A 24,634-nucleotide genomic window follows, 5' to 3' on the forward strand; every position below is an offset into this window, starting at 1 on the left:
TGAAAGGACACATATACTTCAAGAAGCATATTTTCTAAAGTTGTAGCTAAGCTGAATCTTGTAAGATTTTTTATACATTGTGTTTTTGTTGTTGTTGTTATTTTTTATTTTTTGGTGTTTCAGACAGGGTTTTGCTCTATGACCCAGGCTGGAGTGCAGCGACACTATCTCGGCTCACTGCAACCTCTGCCTCCCAGGATCATGTGATTTTCCTGCCTTGTATATACTGTGATTTAATTTTAATTTTTCCTAGATATTCTCCCATTGCAGACTAAAATTTTGCTTTCACCAATGAGTTTCTTATTAGAGATTTAATTTCTAAGAGTTGCTTTTGTTTTTGTTATATTTCTACTAACAGATCTCAGAGTTCAACTCTTTTTTCTTCAGAAATGAGACTTTTTCAAATCATTCCATAGTTATTCTAAAAAAGAGGTGTAACGTTCTGTTTTTGGGGTATGGAATTTAACAGCTACAGGAAATATAAATTATGTCATTTAGGTCCTCTACATTCTTATTTTCTTAAAGATTGTTGCAGACTGATGTTTTAATTAAATCACGTTTTCTACTTCATTTCATTTTAAAATTTAAAATATAGCTTGTTGCATTCCTTGATAATTAAACAACTCATTTTGAAAGAAAACTACATACATTCAAAGCTAGACAACTTTGTGAAAAATAAATGCCCAAAACAATTAAAAATTATGATTCATTCCATTTGTCATCAGAAACTGGCCCGTATGAAACTAAAGGTGAGGGCTGGGGCAGCAGCCCTCCTTTTTTTAACTCAAATAAATTGTTCTGTTGACTTTTACACAGCTTACGTTAGATCCACCTAATTCTACTCCTGTGTTATTTCTCATGCCCTTACTAACACCTTCAATGAACTTAAGAACTTAGCAGGTAAACTCTCTATATTATACCACAAAAAAGTAAACAGTATCCAAATCATTTAGAAAACCAAGGCTCACAAAACTGGCTTAAATTCAACAATGCCCAGCAGGGCACGGTGGCTCATGCCTGTAATCCCAGCACTTCGGGAGACAGAGGCAGATGTATCATGAGGTCAGGAGTTCAAGACCAGCCTGGCCAAGATGGTGAAACCCCGTCTCTAATAAAAACTACAAAAATGAGCCGGGCATGGTGGCACACACCTGTAGTCTCAGCTACTTGGGAGGCTGAGGCAGAAGAATTGCTTGAACCCAGGAGGCAGAGGTTGCAGTGAGCCGCGATCGTGTCACTGTACTCCAGCCTGGGCAACAGGGCAAGACTCCATCTCAACAAAAAAAGAAAGAAAGAAAGAAAAAAAAAAATCAACAATGCCCACACTGATCTTACCTAAAAGTATTTTAAAGTGTGATATTCTAAGGACTGTTTTAAAAATATATCTTAAAAATATAAAATATTGATACTTAACTGCCCCTTCTGCCTATCTGTTTAGCCCATGGGACTTAATACATTTTCCATAAAGGAGAGTAAATATTTTCAGCTTCCTGGGCAATACTGTATGTCAAAAAAACAGGTACAGAAAATTCTCAAACAAACGAGCATGGTGGCTATACTTCAATCAAAATTTTATTTACAAAAACAGGCAGTGAGCCAGATTCAGCCCATGCGCTATAGTTTTCAACCCTGGCTAACAAGGAATAGACAACCAGATGGTACCATGAAGTGACAATATGGGGCCTCCCAAAATGGAGCTCTATTTTATTATGTCCACTTATAAATTATTAATGCTCAAAAATGCTGCAAAGTAAATCTCCATAAAATAATGATGTCCAATCTGGAATAGCCAATTAGAACATCGCAGTGTTCAGAGGTAAAGGAGCCTTGGACGCCTCCTTTTAGCTCATTTTACCACCTCTCTAATTTAGCAAGCCTTAATGCTTAACTTTAGTTTTTATTAAAAAGCATAATCTTTTTAAAACCTAGTAAAATTTATATCCACTATAAATAAAATTTGTAGAACAGTATAGTAAAATGCATGACAAACTCTTTTAAATAGCACTAGAATGAGGCCATTTAGTAAATTATAGCCCAAAGATTTGGGTGAAAGAGAGAGAGAGTGTGTGTGTCTGTGTGTGTGTGTGTGTGCACCGTGCACGCATGCGTTCAGGAGCTTCTATAACAACATATGGGTATTCCTGAAAAAAAAAACTCATGTCTCTGCAAAATTACCCCTAAAAATAACCAGGCTGATATGTTAAAAATAAGATAGGGCCCAGAGCACACAAACCTATGTTATTTTGTAATGAGCATCCCAGCAAAATCACATCAATTTTAATAAAAAATTAAATCTCCCAATAAAACTTGCACCAATAAATCCACTTGAGACTTATTTTTGTATTTTCTCCTTTTAAGTGTAACTTTTTAAAGGCATTTTTTAAAAAGCTTCAAAAAATTAAAAATATAATTATTCTTGGGTAGACTTTCCTATTTGTTATCTTCTTTCTTTAGAAACAAAAGAGTAAATGGTTTTGAACTTGCTGAGACTGCTTTTGACAGTACAAAGTATGGTGGTTTTAGAAACCACTGGAATAGCTATTTCTTTCACTAAATTATTTCTGCCAGATTTTCAACTTTTTTTTTTTTTGGTGTAATGTCTTCAAATATTACCAAACCTTCCTCTTTAATTGAAAGGTCTTTCCCCATTTTCAGTTTACATATTAACACTGTGGGAAAAACTGCTTATGAACCAACACTACTTCCACGTTATATTGACATCATTTCTCTATTTACCAAGTGTGTATGGACCAATTCACATTAAAGAAACCAACATTGCAACAGAACAGACTATAATCAACTCTGGGTTATGTACTTTCAAGATCATCATGAAGCCTCAAATGCCTCTGAGTGTTAACTTTTAGGCACATAGTATTGACTGTACCCTTCCACCTACATTTGTACTGCTATTTAGTCAAATCCTTTACAGTAGTCCACAGAATTAAAAACCATCTCTAGTCCAGAGGAGATCTAAAAGAGACCTAAACTTTGTATCAAGAGCACAATATTGGGCCAGGTGTGGTGGCTCATGCCTGTAATCCCAGCACTTTGGAAAGTTGAAAGCAGGTGGATTGCTTGAGCTCAGGAGTTCAAACAGACCAGCCTGGGCAACATGGTGAAACCCTGTCTCCACAAAAAATACAAAAATTAGCAGGGTGTAGTGGTACACACCTGCATTCCTAGCTACTTGGAAGGCTGGGGTGGGGAAGATCACTTGAGCCTGGCAGGTCAAAGCTGCAGTGAGCTATGGTTGCACCACTGCACTCCAGCCTGGGCAATAGAGTGAGATCCTCTATTAAAAAAAAAAAAAAAAAAAAGAAAGAAAAAGAGCAAAATGCTGTCTTAATGTTAGGAAAAATGAGGAAAGTGGCTAGTTACAAGTAGCTAGTTAATTCCTATTATAGGTATTAAACTGCCTGAATGTAATTTTTATGCTAGACATATTCATAGCTTATATGATATTTGACATATTCACAGCTTATATGATATGCATATATATAATATACAGGCACATATTACCACTTATATTTGGTAATATATGCACGTATTACATAATATACATGCATATATTACCAAATATAAATGGATCGTGGGTTTAATTACAACTCTAAATTTGTGTATATGTGTATACAGACACATTTTTATGCTTTTCTACTTTAAATACACAATTATAACATTATAGTCTTGTCTTCTAAAAATTAGATATTTTATTTCAAATGCTGGAAAATCCATGTTTTAAAAGAGCCATTGATTTTCAATAATTAATGGTGGAAAGTTCACTTTAAACCACTTTAAATAAATAACTCACTAATGTTCCCTGTAAAACGCACTGTTTTTCTATTTCTATTACAAAAAGAAGCTTGATTCATCTGATCAATGTTCCTATCTTCAGTTACAGTGAAACACTAGCCCAAATGATTCTACAATTTAGAGTAAAGCAGTATTTCTAAACAGCAAAAATACTGCCCCTAGGAAGCATTCTGGAAACACACACTGGGAAGCAGCGGTGCTATTCCCATTTAGCAGGTGTGGATTAGAGGTGAAGATGGGCAACATACAGAACAAAAAGACCCAACGAAGAACTGTCCCATGCCCCATATATTTCAAACAGTCTTGGTAATATACGAAAACCTTATGAAAAGCCCTGACAATGTGGCAGTGACACAGGTGAAAAACGTGCTTGCAATTTCTCAGATTTGTTTTGCACAGTTCTTACATATTAAATTTTCCAGGAATGCAACAACAAGCGATTATACTATTTTTTTGGCAGCTTTACCAAGAGTCAGGCACCGTTTTTAGTGCCTATGATGAAAATGCTGCTTATGGCATTTAAGTCCATTGTTGTAGCTGTCACATTCAGTGACTCCAAATACAGATGCATTGTAATTTTGTGTCACTGTGTCCAAGCATTTACCTATTGAGATGTTATTTTTGTTATCAACTATTTTCCTTTTGTTTATCTTTGTAAAATGCTAAGACATTATATCAACATTTCTAAACTGTGTGTAGGCAGGTATTTTATTTCTTCATTTATTTGAAGATATTAAAAGAGCATAATAAAGATATTTATATGATATACATTATAGACAGGGAGCACTGCCTCTGACAGAGTTGAGAACCACTGTACTAAGCTACTCATTTCAAAAGATGTTAGGTTTGCCACCAACAAATATATTATGCAAGTCACAACGGGGCATATAAATATAGGTAACAAATAGTCTAGTCCCTGTCCTCAAAGATGTCAGTCTCATAAAACAAAGTAATCTACCAGGTACTCTCTATAGATGTTTCCAACGAATACCTTTAGCAGGAGAATAAGCTTTATAGGCCACACCATTTAAACCTGGCCCTGAAGGATGAAAAGCTGAGGAAAAAAAGCTTTCCAGTCAAAAGCAGAATACAGGCAAAGGCAGAGGCAGGAAATTTTAAAATCCATACAGTAACTGGCAAATGATATAAATTGCCCTGAACATGGAGATACATCAGAAAATATGGATGAAAGGATGTTCACCACTATGCAATTCATTCATGTAACCAAAAACTACTTGTACCCTGAAAGCTACTGAAATAAAAAAAGTATATATATATATATATATATATATATATATATATATATATATACACACATAGAGTTTTTTTTTTTGTTTTTTTTTTTTTTTGTTTTTTTGTTTTTAAGTATAGGCTATGGTCAGATAAGGAAGGTTTTTTTTTTCTTTTTTTTTTTTTGAGACAGAGTCTCACTGTGTCACCCAGGCTGAAGTGTAGTGGCATGATCTCAGCTCACTGCAACCTCTGCCTCCTGGGTTCAAGAGATTCTCCTGCCTCAGCCACCTGAGTAGCTAGGACTACAGGTGCCTGCCACCATGCCTGGCTAATTTTTATATTTTTAGTAAAGATGGGATTTCACTATGTTGGCCAGGCTGGTCTCGAACTTCTGACCTCAAATGATCCTCCTGCCTCAGCTTCCCAAGTTGTGGGATTACAGGTATGAGCCACTGTGCCCAGCCAAAATAAATGTCTGAAGACTTTAGAGATAGTATATGAGAAAAAGGGAGGAAAACACCGCTATTAATCTTCTAAAAAGGAGCCCTCTGCTTTCTTTTGCTCTCTGTATTACAAGAAAACAGCCTTCCAAATGTGATAAAAAAGCTTGCAGTTAGTATAAGAACCATTTGTATATATATTTTTAAGTGAGACTGAACCCTTTTAAGAAGGCATTCCATGACTGGGAAAGCTTTTTAAAAGTGGTTTGGAATATCAGAAGAATGAAAGCAAATCCTCAGTGAGGGATATGAGACAATCTATGGCAGCTGACAATTTCTTTTAGGTTTTCCAGTATGCTTATGATGCGACTTTGACTCAATTCCAAACTTGATTAAAATAAAGCATAGTGCAAAGGAAATTACTAATACAAAACATGTAAGCTATTACTTTGTAGGCCCCACAAAAAATTTAACACGGGTACTATTAAGAATCAAATGTTTCTAACTTCCAACTACAGAAAAGTAGCCTCTGCTTCTCCTTAGACCAAGACAACCATGCCATTGTTGAATACAGCACCATATTATCTTGCCTCCTGATCCCAAGGCCTGATGGGACAGGCTAGTTTCAGCATGACCAATGCAGCAGGCACACATGTCTCCACAGCCAGAACTCCAGGCTGCCTAATTAGAGCAGTAAGATTTACTATTACTGAAAAGAGCAAGTTACAAATTACCCAGCCAATTCTAGTATACTTAATTTCATTCATTCATTCATTTATTTTTTGAGACAGGGTCTCTAGTCCAGGCTGGAGTGCAGTGGTGTAATCTTGGCTTATCTTGGCTTACGGCAGCCTCAACTTCCTGAGCTCAGGTGATCCTCCCACTTCACCCTCCCAAGTAGCTGGGACTACAGACACTTACCACACCTGGCTAATTTACTGTATTTTTAGTAGAGACAGGGTTTTGCCATTTTGCCCAGGCTGGTCTTGAACTCCTGGGCTCAAATGATCTGCCTGCTTCAGCCTCTCAAAGTACTGAGATTACAGGCATGAGACACTGTGCCCAACCAATTCTAGTATAAATACTTTGAAAAAGTGGCTCAAATTCAGTCATAAGAGGCATTATTTTTGCATCACATCATGTCTCCCCATAACATTCTCCTCCTCCCAAACAAGAAGCAGTTTGAACTTGCTTCTGACTGAACAAATGAGAGGACAAAAAAAGAGACAGGAAAGAAAAAAGAATTAAAGAATATAAAAGGAAGGCACTCACACTGGTTAAACAGACGAATGAAGAAAACACACAGGACCAGTGGCTAAGTTTCACTAAGTAGGCTTTAGGGAAACAAACTATCATAGAGATGCAACTAAGAATGCAAAATAACATATAAACATCCTATGACAGCTACATCTCAAGAATATTCTGTTTTTCCTTTTTCCAGATGCAAGGTAGGATGGTACTTGTCCAACCACTTGGAAGCACGTACTGCCACGTGACTTGCTTCAGCCAAGGGAATGTGAACAGAAGTGAATCACTGCTGGGGGAAGTTTTGGAGATTCGAGAGTACAGTTCACCATATTCTCTTACTTGACAATACATCAAGGTATCTGAATATCTGAATGTGCAGACATGGAGCAGAGCTTACCGCTGACCTGGACAGACAACTTTTTTAGTGGTTAGATTATAACTACTACTATCTAGGAGATGTTTTTTCCTGTAGTATTATCTAGCCCACCTTGCTACACAGCCCATTTTAACTATGCCCTATTTCAACCCATCCTTACTCCAATCATGTTTTCATCATTTCAGTAAAAAAGAAAGTCACATTTCTGTGCCCAGAAATTCCAAGGAAACAAATATCCTTTTCTAACCCATACTAGTAATTGTTGAACACCTACCACTTACCAGCAAATTAACACAATACACAAAAACATCGAAATAAAACCCAGACTGTGAAAGGAATTAATGAGTCCACATGTCAAAGACAAATATAGTTGACATATACCACACCTGCTTTGCAACTGTTGCTTCAGCCTCAGAGCCCAGATCAATGAGGTCATCTCTAGAAATGTTTCTCATCTGACTCTAATAACAACCTGTATCCCCATTTCCCCTACAGAGCTGGGTTGCTTTCTGGGTTCTTTCCCTGGTAGGAAAAGAAAAACCCTACCCTACCCTCATTTCTATAACTATTATAGAACACGGTGCTTACTAACATGGTGTTCAACAGATGAATGAATACAATCTTATACTGATGTTGTATTAAGGCAGAACTCTAAAATGCCAAAAGAGGCATTATTAAAATAACACATGCATTATCTCCAGAATCAGAACAACAGTGGAATAATCAATCCTAGAAAAGGCTTAAGAGTCAACACAACTTTAAAGAACTACTAAGGAATTTAAACTTGCCAAAACGTTAGCACACACATACTCTTTGCTCTTCTCCGCCTGTCCATCTTCCTCCATAAGGCACATACACAACAGTTGGCAACTTCAGATTCACATCTTCCCATCTTTGCCACCAGAAAGAAAAAAGCTAAATCTTCCAACTTTTCTCATCTTGATCATGTGACCACACCAGGCTTATCACTGTGCTCAGAAAGAGGAAGTACTGTTGATTCCACTAGCTTTCACCAAAGGTTAAGGAATAGCTAACAGGATCAGAGTAAAACTGTATTAGAACAGAGTAACTACCCATCAAAATGCATGGGAAGCCATTCCACAAGACTACTGTTCTAAGGAGAGGTGCCGTGCAGAACAAAAACCATGAAGAACATTATTTATTGCCACCTCCATGAAAATGGTATAATCTTTTTAATAATTCAAAATGAAAGAGGGCTTGATCTAGCTTAAGAAGATGAGAGGCCTAAAAGTTAAGCCTTAAGGCACAGGGAAAGAAATAAACATGGTGTACAAAGAGATGGTGAGATCCGCCTGGATGGACATGACATGGTAGCAAGAAGCAGTAACATAAGGACAGAGGAACAGAGAGGAAGCAGCCAGACAGATACTGAGTCTGTAGTTCCCGGGGATCTCCAAAATGTTACAATGCTTTGGAATCTGTATAAGATTTCTAAGACTGGAAAAGAGTATAAACTACATTGATGTGGAAATTTTTGAATGGATCTTGAAAGACTGGCAGAATTTCAGTAAGATAAGGTCGAGGATACAGAAGGCAAGCATTTTAAAAGGAAAATGGCACGATCAAAATTACTAAAGAAGGAAATTGCAAGGTATTTTAAGTAGTTAAGCATAGAGTAAAAACTATCAAGTTTTAGTCTCTGAAACCAGTAGATGGGAATTAAGTTTGGCATTTTATTTATTTATTTATTTTTTTGCAGTATACGTCTTTCAAAAATCAAGAAAAGGAAAGTTAAGTTGATTGGTACACTGACAGCTTGTCCTGAGTCCTTCTTGAGTGTGGCTTCATTATTTCACTAGAAAACATCCTAATCCGGCTAGGCACGGTGGCTCACACCTGTAATCCTAGCACTATGGGAGGCTGAGGGGGAGGATCACTTGAGCTCAGCCTGGCCAAGTGGTGGAACCCTGTGTCTACTAAAAATACAAAATTAGGCAGGCATGGTGGTGCACACCTGCAGTCCCAGCTACTCGGGAGGCTGAGGCAGGAGGATCACCTAAGCCTGAGAGACGGAGGTTGCAGTGAGTCAAGGTCACACCACTGCACTTCAGCCTGGGCAACAGAGCAAGACACTGTCAAGAAAAGAAAAGGGAGGGGAGGGCAGGGGAGGGGAGGGGAAAGAAAAGAAGAGAAAAGAAAAGAAAGAAAAGAGAAGAGATCCTAATCCAAACATAAGTATGGTTTCTTCCCAATTTTCTTTGCAATATTAGAAAATTAAAAGACATTAGTAATATGGTTTATATGTTTGTCCCATCCAAATCTCATGTTGAAACGTTGGAGATGGGGCCTGGTGGGAGGTGTTTGAATCACTGGGGTGGATGGATCCCTCATGAATGGCTTAATGCCAATGCCCTTGGGGTGAATGAATTCTTGCTCTGAGTTCACTTGAGATCTGGTTGTCTAAAAGTGTGTGCCTGCCCCCACTCCCCACCCCTTGCTCCCACTCTTGTCATGTGATATGCTGGCTTTGCTTTCTGCCGTGATTTTAAGCTCCCTGAGGCCCTCACCAGAAGCAGATGCCAGCGCAACACTTTCTGTACAGCCCGCAGAACCATGAGCCAATTAAACCTCTTTTCTTTATAAATTACCCAGTCTCAGGTATTCCTTTACAGCAATGCTAAAGCCTAATATACCTTGAAATTAGAAAATGTAAAAACAAAATATTAACAAAATCAATAATCCTAGTATAATCAACTAGTAATTATATGCAAATGAAAGTAGTCTTATAGAAGACAATTTTCTAGAAGAGTAAATATTTGAAAACATACTGAACCCAGCAATTCCACTTGCAATAACCTAGCTAGTACTAACTAGTACTAGAGAAGTACTAGTACAAGTTCACAATGACAGTGAGAATGTCCAGGTGTGGCATCATTTGCTATGGCAAAAACCTGAAACCAAATGATGAAAGGAGTGATTACATATATGCATAATTGATATATCCACATAATGGAAAATTATAGAGACATTAAAACTGATAATATAGTTTTAATGGCAGATACTGTAAAAAAAAAAAAAAAAAAAAAAAAAAAAAAAAAAGAAGCCTATATTAAGGCCAGGTGCAGTGGCTCATGCCTGTAATCCCAGCACTTTGGTAGACCAAGGCAGGAGGACTGCTTCAGGCCAGGAGCTTGAGACCAGTCTGGGCAACATAGCGAGACCCCCAACTCTCTTTTAAAAAAAGAAGAGTCTGGGTGTGGTGGCTCATGTCTGTAATCCCAGCACTTTGGGAGGCCGAGAGGGGCAGATCACTTGAGCTCAGGAATTTGAGACCAGCCTGGCCAACAAAGTGAAACCCTGTCTCTACTAAAAATACAAAAATTAGCCAGCTGTGGTGGCGGGCACCTGTAGTCCCAGCTGCTCAGCAGGCTGAAGCAGGAGAACTGCTTGAACTCGGGAGGCAGAGGTTGCAGTGAGCCGAGATCCCACCACTGCACTCCAGCCTGTGCGACAGAGCAAGACTCTGTCTCCAAAAAAAAAAATAAAAGAAAAAAATGTCTATGATACAGTTAATGAAGATAGCAAGTCACATTACAGTATGTAAAAATAATTCTATCCTTAAAAAGAAAGAAATGAACAAAAATACAAATACAAAGCTGTCAAAAACATCCTCTTACTCAAAAATCTTCCTGTCTTTTAAGAGTCTGTTAAACTCTACACCTTCTACAAACTCTTAAGTATCCCTATAAACTTACAGGACTTACAAGACTCAAGTCTACTTTCCTAACCAGCGTATGTCATTTATCTTCTAATGGGTAACTCCTGTCTTGCCAACTGTTTTAAAGTTTCTTTGAGACTGACTTATACTTCTCCAAGCCAGCCTTTAAGGACTAGGACTGTAGTTTTTACACAATAAACTGGTAAGTATCAGCTAAACCAAATAAAAAGTCAGTTCTCCTGTACAGTGGTACAAAGGGAGATAAATAACAAATACAAAGAAAAAAATAATAGGAGACTGCATCAAAAATTATTCTCAGCCAGACTCATTCTTTAAACCTACTTTTTCAATGTGACCTCATTACTAGAGAAACAGCAATAAAACAAGAATAATAAGGGTTTTCTTCTTTATCAAATTAGCAGAAAAATGCAAAATGGAGATAACGTGACTAGAACAATGAGAAAAAGCACTCTTTCCCCTGATGGTGATAATGTGAACAGGAAGTAAAAAATTAATGCACAACAAAGTTATTCATTAAAAAGTCCCTTGGACCAAGCAGTTTCACTTCAGGGAACCTATCCTGAAGAGATACCTGAAATGTGAACATTTGGAGCATAAGCAAAAAAATTTTCCCCTAAACCTACCTAACAATCCAAAAACTGAAAAAAGTTGCCATGGAAAATACTGTATACTCATTCAGTGAATTATGTGGCCACCATTTGTAAATGATTACCAAAAGATCATAATGACATGGGCAATGTTAATGTTAAGGTATTGAGAGAAAAGAGCAGGATACCAAACTGTACACACAGTGTGATCAGCTACATGCCAAAGTGTACAGATAAAAAAAAGTTAACACAGACTTTTCTCTGAATAGTTCTTATTTTCTTTTTGTACTTTTCTGTATCCCAATCCTTTGAAATAGTTTTTTTAAGTGAAAACACAACTCTATTTCTTTCTATATAATTAATGGGGGTTTAAAAAAATCTCTGCTCTAAAAATGTAAAGAAAAATAATAAATAGAAGGCTATATCCTATATTTCTCACAATTGAGTTTTTACTGAGTAATACATAATTATTAAAACTTTGCAGGCAAATTTTTTGATGGGGGTGAGAAGTAGGCAACTGTATACAAGTATTTCCTCTCATCATTCAAAAATTTCAGACAGATTCTAGTCAGATGAAAAAATGGGTCCATAACAAAGCAGAGGAAAAATTTATTCTTAGCATGGAGAAGGCAAAGGAAGAAAAACAGAGTTGGCAGACTTAATTATCTGATTTTAAAATGTTGTAGAAATTAAACCATAAAAAAAAAACAGAAAAAAAATTTGTCCATGTTAGTGAATCAACACCTTTCACATAAAGGATCCTAATAAAAGAGTAAGTATCTCCAAAATTAGACAAAAGACGCTAACAAACAGCTCAGAAAATAAATGAAAATGTCCATGGAGCAAATTTTTCCACTCTATAGTAAACGAAGAAATGCTAACTTTAAACCAAGGAATTCTTTTTCCCCACAAACTTTTCTTTTTAAAAAGGGTATGCTGTATTGACTAGGATTTGGCAAAATGAGCACTCTCACGAAGTATTAGAAGTATTAAATTGGCCCAAGATTTCTGAAAGACAAAAGTCTTCAAAATATTCATACCCTTAGATTCTGTAAACCCATTTTCAAGAATTCGACTTGATAAAACCAGCTCACATTCAAATATAATAGGCATAAGCAATATTTTTTACAGCAAAAATCTGAGGAAAAAACCTAGAGGCCCAAATTTAAATCATGGGCTTAATATTAAAGAAAATCATGGAGCCACTTTAAATTACCTCATGGAAGAATGTTACAGAATTCCAGAAAATACATCTAGTGATAACATCATCCCTATTATTTGTATGTTGCAAGTATACATATATTGATCTCTGAATGTGGAATTTTGAAAAAAACAAAAACAAGCTACACATATAGAAAAGACTGTAAGAACACAGAATAGAAATATTAACCATGGTTATCTCTGAGTGGTAGGATTAAAATTATTTTCTTTAATTTTCCTGAAGCATCCCAATTTTCTATTCTCAATATGCACTGTTTATATAGTTAAATCAACGTTGAAGACACTACCACTAAAGCAATCTTAAAGTTGCTATAAAATTAAATTCAATCCTACCACTGCCACTTGAGAAAAACAAGAAAAAGCACATGGTATAATAAAAATGCTACTGCATTGCCAAGAGGGAGGTGGTAGCCTACAAATACCTGTGCTAGAACTGGAAAAGGCTAGGTAGTATCCCTGAGAGCAAGTCAACAGAGAAGCAGTGGAAGGGAGTGATTTCCTATAGAAGAAAAACAGAACAGAAAAGAGAGGAACAGGTCAGCTACAATCCAAAAAATTAGAGAGGAAAGGGGCTAAGAAAAATAATAGGAGAGGAATAAGATGTCTAGTTCAACCGTGGACAGTGATGAAGGATGGGTGAAAAGGAGAGCAGAGGTAAAATTAAGAGGGATTAAATATATCCTCAGACTCTACTTTCATTTATCTTAAGAATGAATTTAAACTATTTTTTAAAAGAAACTATCTTGATTTGGGAGAAAGGCACAAGAGGTCACTGGAAGGAGGTTACACAAAGAAGACAGCTTAATGCAGAGGTTTAGAAAAAAACAGAGTGGATCAAAAATGAATCCTAGCACAAATCCTAGGAGAGAAAACTGCTACTTAAATTCAAAACTAAAGTTTATACCCCCTCTTCTAAACACTCCTTCATCATAGGGATCCAGTGGGCTGCAATGAAACACTCTGGCATAATGAAAAGGTTCACTGACTTTACAGTCAAGAGGTCTGGAATCAAGTCCTGACTACACACTAGCTATACAAAGTTGAGCAAGCTTCCACATTTGTAAGAGAGATTACATATTTAATTGCTGAGTTTCAATTGAAAGAATGTGTAATAATTTTTTAAACTTAAAACACTCCATTAATGCTGTTGTGTAACTGCTATTATTATCATTAGTTGAATCACTGTATCACTGTGAATACCTTTATGGGACAAGTCCACCATTTTCAGGGAATGAAGGCTACAATGACAGCATTTTACTTAGGAAAGCTAAACGAGTCACATGAAGAGAATAAATATATAGTTGTAATTGTTCTCTCCCAATTAATCCCAATCCTCTCACTCCCAAAACTCCCTGGAAAGGTTTCTGAGAGTTTAGATAATTGCTAGAATAGTACACTCTATCTATAGGGGTTTCAAAAGTCAATCTGGGTCAGGTGCGGTGGCTCATGCCTGTAATCTCAGCACTTTGGGAGGCTGAAGTAGGTGGATCACCTGAGGTCAGGAGTTCAAGACCAGCCTGGCCGACATAGTGAAACCTCGTCTTTACTAAAAATACAAAAATTAGCCAGGTGTGGTGGCCCGTGCCTGTAATCCCAGCTACTCAGGAGGCTGAGAGGCAGGAGAATTGCTAGAACCCAGGGGGCGGAGGTTGCAGTGAGCCCGGATCATGCCACTGCACTCCAGCCTGTGTGACAAGAGCAAAACTCCATCTCAACAAAACAAAACAAAAATATATCAACCTGGGGGTTGATAAGAAGGCCTTCAAAGTTGCTCCCAGTCTTGACATTTTATTATGAGCAAAAGAATCAAGCCAAGATGGCAAAATGATATTTAGAAGAGCCAGCATCTTCTCATCTCATTTGCATTCTTAAAACTGATAAGATGTTTTGGCTAAAGCTCTAAATTTCTAAGTCCTTATCACACTCTTCACAATTGAGCATATTATTGACTGCCTTAAACTACATGAACTACAACAAGATTTGTCATTCTACAAATCTAATCGAGTTCCATCTCTGTTACAACTCTGAGCTACTTAAACCAACACATCTTAATCGCTAGTATTAACCACTTCCATTTATGTCCCACTACTTTGTTTATTACTTATATATTTTTTGAGACAGGGTCTTGCTCTGTTGCCCAGGCTGGAATGCAGTGGCGTGCCCAGTCATAGTTCACTGAAACCTTGAACTCCTAGGCTCAAGCAATCCTCTCACCTCAGCCTCCTATGTAGCTAGAAATATCGGTGTGTTCCACTGTGCGCAGCTAATTTATTTTTTGTAGAAACAGAAAATGTCTACATGTGTCTTGTGATGACACATGATGTGTATTGCTATGTTGCCCAGGCTGGTCTCGAACTCCTGGCCACAAGTGATCATTCCACCTCAGCCACCTCAAGTACTGAGATTATAGTCATGAGCCACCATGCTCAGCCTTACTCATTTTTTAAAAATACATGATACTAGGTTGGTGCAAAAGTAATTGTGATGTTTGCCATTTAAAAAAACTGCAAAAATCACAATTACTTTTGCATCAACTTAAATACACAGCTGGGCATACTGGCAGGTGCCTGTCATCTCAACTACTTACGATGCAGTGAGCTATGATTCCATCACTTCACTACAGCCAGGACAACAGACTGAGACTCTGTCTCTAAAAATAAAATAAAAACATAATACAATTTAAAAAATTTTTTAGGCTGGGCACGGTGGCTCATGCCTGTAATCCCAGCACTTTGGGAGGCCAAGGCGGTTGTATCAGGAGTTCAAGACCAGCCTGGCCAAGATGGTGAAACCTTGTCTCTACTAAAAATACAAAAATTAGCCAGGCAAGGTGGCAGGCGTCTGTAATCCCAGCTACTACTTGGGAGGCTGAGGCACGAGAATCACTTGAACCCGGAGGGCAGTGGCTGCAGTAAGCAGAGATCACAGCACTGCACTCCGGCCTGAGTGACAGAGTAAGACTCCATCTCAAAAAATAAATTTAAAAAATTTTTTTAATTTACATAACACTGATATATAGAAAAAATGACCATGCTGAAACACTGTGGATTTTAGAAGCAATACACTGTTGATAGCCCACAATGATTGTCAGTTCACATGCAAGAGTCCCAATGCAACCTGAGGATTAATATGCATAAAACCGCAGTTGTTCTAAAGGTACAAGTTACTTATATGCATATACATATATATATGTACATCTACATGCAGTTTTTTAAAAGACAGAAGAAATGTCAATAGTAACCAATGTCAACAGCACACATTATAAGTGTGGAATTATGTTTTTTTTAGTTTTCTATATATTCAAAATAATCTAAAAGGAACATGTAACACTTTTATTACAGGAGGAATAATATTTTAAAATCAGTCACTGAAGTTGAGTGTGGCTGCTCCAAAGAGTAACCTGAATGTAAAAGAGCAAACATTTTCAGAACAGAGCTCTATATACTAAGTATAAGTGATAAGAGCTTAACATGCTAAAATACTGAAATTTACCAATAATCCTATGAAATAGCTATCCCCATTCTGTGGACTAAGAAACTGAGGTTTCCTGAAACTCTTAACAAAAGACACATAGCTATTTAATGGCAGAGGCAGAAATCACACACAAAGGCTGGGCGTGGTGGCTAACACCTATAATCTGAGCACTCTGAGGCCAAGGCCGGTGGATAACTTGAGGTCAGGAGTTCGAGATTAGCCTGACCAACATGGTGAAACACCATCTCTACTAAAAATACAGAAAGTAGCCAGGTGTGATGGTGCGCGCCTGAAATCCCAGCTACTTGGGAGGCTGAGGCAGGAGAATCGCTTGAACCTGGGAGGTGGAGGTTGCAGTGAGCCAAGATCATGCCACTGCACTCCAGCCTGGGCGACAGCAACTGTTTAAAAAAAAAAAAAAAATAGAAAAAGAAAAACAAATCACACACAAAGCTGCCCTAGTCCAAAGTCCCTATGCTTAACCACTAAATAGTCTGACATCACCGTGATGTGCTTTTATTCTTTACATTTCACATTTAAAAAAAAATTTTTTTTTTTGAGACGGAGTCTCGCTCTGTCTGTCGTCCAGGCTGGAGTGCAGTGGCCTGATCTCAGCTCACTGCAAGCTCCGCCTCCCGGGTTCATGCCATTCTCCTGCCTCAGCCTCCCAAGTAGCTGGTATAGGCGCCCGCCACCACGCCCAGCTAATTTTTTTTGTATTTTTAGTAGAGATGGGGTTTCACCATGTTAGCCAGGATGGTCTCGATCTCCTGACCTCGTGATCCGCCCACCTTGGCCTCCCAAAGTGCTGGGATTTCAGGCGTCAGCCACAGCGCCCGGCTAAAAAATTTTTACATACTTTACTAGATAATATGCATTCACGGTTATGGCCGCAAACTGCTGTATGAGATAATCCTATTAGAATTCAGCGGCTGAGCGCAGTGACTCACACCTATAATCCCAGCACTTTGGGAGGCCGAGGCGGGTGAATCGCTTGAGGTCAGGAGTTTGAGACCAGCCTTGCCACCATGGCAAAATCTTGTCTCTGTGTCTCAAAAAACATTAGCTGGGCGCGGTGGTGCACACCTGTAATCCCAGCTACTGGGGGGCTGGAGGTGGAAGGATTTTTAAGCCTCAGAAGCAGAGGTTGCAGTGAGCTGAAATAGTGCCACTGTACTCCAGCATGGGTAACAGAGCGATGAGACTCTCAAAAACAAAAAAATTTAACCATTATCTATTACAGGCTAAACGTAATCAATGTTAGTCCCAAAATTAGAGAACTAGGCCTTGCAAGAAGAGTTCTGAGTATTTTTTACATGAAGTGACAGTCCTTGGCTAAATCTGACTTGGAGTATTACATTCAAGAAAACGCATCTGATCTGATTTTTCACACTACTTCATATGTAACTACTCCAACTAAAAAGAAACACCAGACCACTAAAAACATAAGACAACTTGTTCACTAACAAAGTCAGAGTGCCTCACTACCCTGTTAATATCTATGTTGTCAAAAGGCATGATGAGGACAAAAGCTCAAAAGCTGAGTACCAAACTCAAGTTCTTAAAACAAATGAGGCTTCTTTTCAATAAAGTATCATTAAGTGAACACATAAGGAAAAAGACCATGAATGGTGAAAGACGTGTTGTAACATTCATTTAACAAAGTGAAGAGAAAGGGCAAACAAAACATGACACACCACATGCTAAATGAGGTATCTGATCATGTCAGTGGCTATGAACTACTTCTTTGAGTCTAGCATATCTGGGGAAAAATTTAGGAACTGCTTTGGATTCCAGTTTGCTTTTAAGTACTTGGCTCACAAATCAGGAAAAATTACCCATATGCAATGAACCATTCCAGTTTTGGACCTCACAAGGAGGCTTAAAAATATTTTTTCTTTTATTCCCAATTCCTTTTCAAATTACCATGAAATACATACCTTCCTCCTATTGAGTCGTCTTGTGGTTGGGCCCCGGCAGTGTTCCTCTGTGAACGTCGCAGTGACCCCCCTGGATTGTTATTAGGCCGGTTGGACATTGGCACCTCTCTCTTGAAGGGACATACCCTTTCTAGACACTACCATTCACTAAAAGAAAAAAAAAAAAACAAAATTTATCAGATGTACAAAATACAATATGGAAAAGAAATGAGGGGAACTTACGGTGACGTGGAAATTTTCTGCAAACTATCTGATTTTACAGCCTTCACCCATGCTGCAATGTCTCACTGAACTGTGAAGTCTGACTGATCAATGTGTTAACAAAATGTCAGAGGTATAACATATTCAAGCCATGTGGTCCAGGACTTGATATATAAATTAACTTAGATTTCACGGAATAGCCAGAAAATTCTCAAATCAAAGAAAACAGAGCACAGGTAGAAATATATCTTCGTTTCCACATTCTAGTATTGTGCCGAAACAGGCACTACACCTCAAGTCAAAAGATGATGGCTCAAGTCTTGTGACAGAATAGGTGTTAAAGAAGTTTGCCTTTGTACAAATCATAGCCTCTAAGCCTAGGATTCCTTAGACACAGAATTAACAACGTATGTCATGTCTTCTTCATAGTATTGTTGTGAATAACAAATGAAAAAATAAATACAAACAAAATTGTGGCCGGGTGGAGTGGCTCACACCTGTAATCCCAGCATTTTGGGAGGTTGAGGTGGGTGGATCATCTGAGGTCAGGAGTTCGACAACAGCCTGGTCAATATGGTGAAACCCCGTCTCTATTAAAAATACAAAAATTAGCCAGGTGTGGTGGCGCACACTTGTAAACCTAGTAACTCGGGAGGCTGAGGCAGGAGAATCGCTCAAACCCGGGAGGCAGGGGTTGCAGTCAGCCTAGATCATGCCACTGGATTCCAGCCTGGGCAACAGAGTAAGACTCCACCTCAAAACAAAACAAAATAAACGAAATTGTAAAACTATAGTATCTTAATGAAAAGATGAGGAGAAAACAGCTCAAATAGAGTAAATTGAGCAATGGTCCCAGATATTCTGGATTTTCAACAGCAGCTCTGCTGGCCGTGACCTTCGACAAAATAATCTCTACATTTAATTTACTATTCTTTAAAACCAGTACGTTACCTACCTCAACAGAGTTGTCAGCAACAAGAAACTGCGAAAGTATTTTTATAAGTTTAACAATTTAGCTCAAAACAGTTCTTAACCAAATTGAGCTTTCTATAAGAAATGATTGTGCAGATAAAATATCGACACTCAGAAAATTAGTTTAACTGATAAAACAAGCCAACATAACAATCATAGAATTACGACATGTACAAATAAAATCTTGCACTATTTTCTGTAAGCCTGCAGTCAAATTCGAAGTGGAGTTCTTTCATTACTTCTGTTTACTGGGAAAGAAAATGAACATATGACATTATAGAAACTGGTGCCAAAGAGAATGCAAATTAATCATAATTAAATCTATTACTGTACTGGATTTTGTTTTAGAGATTCCTTATACTGTAATAAGAAAGTAGGTTTTCTTTTGGGTTATATTGTTGATACAATTCAGTAGAAAAAGACTGTTTCTATCACATATGTCCAAATTAATATAATAAACTTTAATTAGAAAGTTCAAATTACTAATTTAAGGATAGTCAGTTTTAGAAAGAAAAAAATAAATACAATTAAACATTAAAAGAGGCAGGCAGAGAGAGAAGAAAAGGTTAAACTTACACGTACTGATATGGAAAGATATGAAACTCTCATTTGTGTGTATGTATACAAAGAAGACTTCTATATAAATTTCTGTATACTGTCCACATGTGAAAAATTCATGGAAAGATGCATGAAACATACTTCGTTAATAATGACTGCCTTTGAGAAAGGACTGGGGGATCCAGAGTTTAGAATGAAAAAAATCATTTTTGTTGTAATTGAGACTGATTGTTTGTCAATTTATAAGGAATTAAACAGGCTGCTCTAGCGTAACAGCTTTAAGCACACAGCTCTCAAGTCAAACTGTCTCTGCCCAAGTTCAATTCCGGACTCTAACACTAACAAGTTGTACATAATCTTGCATATATGAGTGTGTGCACACATACTTCCCTGTGCTTCAATCTATCAAATGAGGATAAAGAACTCACATGGTAGTTGTGAAGATCAAATGATAAATCCAATGTAAACTACTCAATACAGTGCCAATCATATAGCAAGTGCTCAGTACATGTTAAGTATTATTATTACTATAAACATTTATTCAAAAGAATAAAAATACTTGTGGTAAAATAAAATCTAATATATTGGGAGAGGCTTCACCATAAAAATCACTGTCTATATGAGTCTTAATTTTTGGCAAAATACTTTCAAAAGTGAAATGTTTTTAATTAAGGGTAAACATCACAATCACCTGGGAAGCTTTGTCAAACTATGAATGCCTGTCCGCTAACATCAGATCCTCATTCTTTGGGCACAAAAGTTGGAGACATAGTTTAAAAGAGCTTTCTTGGGTATACTGCAATACACCAAGAAGTTCAGCATATTAAAGAATAAAAGGCCAGTCTTTTTCAAAATTCATCTTAGAAATTTCTCTACTTCAATCATCTCAATGCCATTTCACCTGGACCCAAACAGCAAGGACAGATACAAGAGAATAGGATGATACTGCTGCTCTCACTTTAAAAGGCAAAGAACAGTATTATAAACAAGGTTAGTAGTTGTCACCTGCCCACCTTCTGCTATTAAACGCCTACTGTATGTCATGGAGTGTTAAGTCATTCAAATGAAACTAAGTCACACTAGTTGTTTTGACCTAGAGTCACCTAGGTAACCTTAACAATGCTCCCCAACATCTTCAGTGCTGGTCAACCAGCACCATTATCAGCCAATAGCCTATTTGTGGATAATTCTTGAGATATAAGAGGAAGAATAGCAGGTAAGAACAAAGCTGTTTATCAAATTACTACCTGCTGTTAAACAATAAATTCATCTTTTTTAAAAAGAGGCCAGGCTCTGTAAAACACTGGAACTTTAATTTCCTGAAAGTAAATAAAAGATTAACATATGATGGATACAGGATCTCTCCCTCTGCCAGGTATCAATAAAACCAGAGGGCTGGAAGGGACCCTCGGAGATGATCAAGTTCAATCCCTTACACCTTGAAGACAAATCCAAATGAAGAAAGTTCCAAGTAATCTGTTGAAGAACCAGTCTTCTGAATCCTGGTACTGAGCAGTTCTACACCCTTCATAGGCATCACCACCTCAACTTCAAAAAAAGTTTAATGCCTCTTTGGCTTCAGCTAAGAACCCAGAGGCCAAAAGTTTTCTCTACGCAATGAATTCCAGAATGTTTTCCTTATAGAATATTCTGTACTGACTTGACCAATTACTTATGTCTACCATATGCTATTACTTAATTTTTAAAACACAAGTGGGAATTACACTATTATACTGCTAAAAGTTATGTTTTCATAGCCGGTAGTGAATATGAACTCGAAGATTCCATCTTAACAGGTTAACTCCTAGTGTGAAACTGGAATTATAAACCCAATTTAATATCCCTATCAAATCCTGAAATACACTAGTCTTTTCTAACCATGGCCATACCTTCATTTCTGTAAAACTAATCAAGATTTTTCACATAAAACCTTTGATATTCAGTCCTAAGGCACTGAAATAAAATAGAGAACATGTATGACTTTAACAGGAAAAACAAAAAGGCTAATTGATGTCTTCAAGGTTGAAAACAAATTCACGACAACTTTGAAAACAAATTCACAACCAACTTATTCACTGTTTAAGTTAAATGACTTTTCAATTTTATGTGAAAAAGTATTTAACTCTACATGCAAATACCACATAGAAAAAAAAGCAACAAAAACAACTGGCTGGGCGCGGTGGCTCACGTGAGGTCATGAGTTCGAGACCAGCCTGGCCAACATGGTGAAACCCCATTTGTACCAAAAATACAAAAATTAGCCAGGTGTGGTAGTGCACACCTGTAATCCCAGCTACTTGGGAGGCTGAGGCAGGAGAATCGCTGGAACTCAGGAGGCAGAGGTTGCAGTGAGCCAAGATTGCACCACTGCACTCCAGCCCGGCTAATAGTGAGTCCATTTCAAAAAAAAAAAAAAAAAAAAAAAACCCAAAAGCCTATATGTTGTTGTTTTATATTTACATTTAAAAATTCATTCCTAAAATATGTATCAAGAATAGTCCTTAAAGGAAAACTTAAACTAAAAACATTTTGCAATTTTTCCTTTTTTTTTTTTTTTTTTTTTTTTTTTGAGACAGAGCCTTGCTCTGTTGCCCTGGCTGGAGTGCAGTGGCACGATCTCGGCTCACTGCAACCTCCGCCTCCTGGGCTCAAGCGATTCTCCTGCCTTGGCCTCCAGAGTAACTGGGATTACAGGTGCCTGCCACCACATCCAGCTAATTTTTGTATTTTTAGTAGAGACGGAGTTTCATCTTGTTGGCCAGGCTGGTCTTGAACTCATGACCTCAAGTGATCCACCAACCTCGGCCTCCCAAAGTGCTGCGATTACAGGCGTGGGCCACTGCCTGCGCCTGGCCGGAAATTAATTTTTCTTCTAAATTCTTAATATCATACACACACAAAGAAAGGCTAAAAAAAAAAACCCAAAACATTTTTTAAAAATTCAATCCTTCCTCTGGTACAGAACTTTTAGAACACCGAAAGAAATCAACTGCAAAAAAAATAAAGCCAGGCACGGTGGTGGATGCCTGTAGTCTCTGCTACTGGGAGGCTAAGGCAAAAGAATCACTTGATCCCAGAAGTTTGAGGCCAGCCCAGGCAACACAGGTACAGAAACCTTGTCTCTGTAAGAAACCTAAAAATTAGCCAGGCAGGATGGTGCACACCTGTGGTCCCAGCAACTCAGAAGGCTGAGGTGGAAGATTACTTAAGCCTGGGAGGACGAGGCTGTGGCAGGCCGTGGTAACACTACTGCACTCCAGTCTGGGTAACACAGGGAGACCCTGTCTCAGAAACACAAACAAACAAAAAATACAGCCACATATTGCACTAGTGACATTTTGTTCAACAACTGACCAGAAATACAAAGGTGGTGCCATAAGATTATATAATACCACATATTTACTGTGATTTTTCTATGCTTGGATACGTTTAGACACACAAATATTTACCATTTTGTTACAACTACCTACAGTACTTGGTAGAGGAACAGGTATGTTAGAAACATGTTGCTACGTTTGCAGCAGGTTTGCAGTGTAGGAGCAACAGGCTATACCAGACAGCCTAGGTGTGTAGTAGGCTATACTATCTAGGTTTGTGTAAGTACATTCTACAATCTTCACGCAAGGACAAAACTGCCTAACAATAAATTTCTCAGAAAGTATGCCTATCTTTAAGCAAAGCAATGTCTGCATAGTAAGCTTTTAGAAGTAAATCTCATTTGTACAGTATGTACTCCCTAATTTCTTATGGACTTATTTAGATTTGGTCCTCCAAAAAGGCTTGGTTTAGCTTCAGATCATTAACTTGGAGGTAAATTACAATAATAAACACAATCTGCAAGGTACTTTACTCATTTTGTAAAATTTAAATGTGACAAGTAGTCTCATAAACCACTGCCCATTAGTCCTATTTTACAAATAAAGAAACTGAAATGTTACAAAATTAGTACCCTGAATGAAACAAGTAATGGCATCCAGACCTGCAGACTGCAAGCAAGAACTGACATCTGGAGCTCCAGTTCTGAACTACACACACCAGATAAAGAAGGAAATGACTAGGTCCCAGAACCAAGTGTGGTAAGAGGCAGTATATATTAAACCACTACAATAAAACAAAATAGAAATCACCCTTGTGTATAACAGAAGTCATTCTTGCCTACCTAAAAACAGCAAGGACTTCAAATAAGCCTATCTTTAAAGTGGGAATGAATAACCTTTAAGATTCCCCAAAAGCACTGAGAGGTGCTGAGATTGAGAGGTGCTGAGAAACAATGACAAGACAATCCCTCCTCACAAGGAGCTTACTGCTCTGTATCGCCCACCTAGGCTCAAATTCTGCCTCTGCTGCTTGGTAAGACCTATAAGTACTTACCTTCATCTCAGTTTGTTTCTCCATTTAATTAGAGACAATATTATACTTTGGGATTTAAGTATTAGAGAACTGCATATAAGGCTCTCAGAACCTTACCCGAACATGATAGCTGCCATTTAATGAGTGCTTATTAAGTACAATCTTAAAGAAAAACGGGGGAAATCATCAGGTCCATCATGTGCCAGAAAGGAATTGAAGGGGAAAAAGAACAAAAACTTTCTACAAAACCACTGGGACAGTTTATTATTTCACTTTGATTTAGGAAGGAGGCAATACAAAATCAGCAGTTTTGTATGGTATATTCATAAGTCAAATGTCAAACTCTTAAGTAGCCATATGTCAAACCTGAAATAGCTGTATCTGATATAGAACAACACAATGCAGTTTATTAGTTCACGTTTGAATTAAGGGCAACAGAAATTTACTGCCTTTTTTTCCAGTTAATCAGAAAGTTTTATAGAGAAATTAGGAGAGTAAGGGCCATTGAGCGCAAGAGAAAGGGC

General features: G+C 37.7%; 1 protein-coding gene across 50 annotated transcripts in view; it reads right to left on the minus strand.

Moving 5' to 3' along the window:
* Window positions 1-24,634, minus strand: part of TRIP12 (thyroid hormone receptor interactor 12) — a 156,534-nt gene that overhangs the window by 95,320 nt on the left and 36,580 nt on the right. For all 50 annotated transcript variants that reach the window (XM_054549933.2, XM_063713089.1, XM_063713100.1 and 47 more), the window contains one exon: window positions 18,030-18,176. In XM_054549933.2, coding sequence (XP_054405908.1) covers window positions 18,030-18,127 — 98 coding nt within the window. In that variant the 5' untranslated portion in view covers window positions 18,128-18,176. The remainder of the gene's footprint in view (window positions 1-18,029; window positions 18,177-24,634) is intronic.

Source organism: Pongo abelii, chromosome 11, assembly GCF_028885655.2.
Source record: "Pongo abelii isolate AG06213 chromosome 11, NHGRI_mPonAbe1-v2.0_pri, whole genome shotgun sequence".
Classification (NCBI taxonomy): domain Eukaryota; kingdom Metazoa; phylum Chordata; class Mammalia; order Primates; family Hominidae; genus Pongo; species Pongo abelii.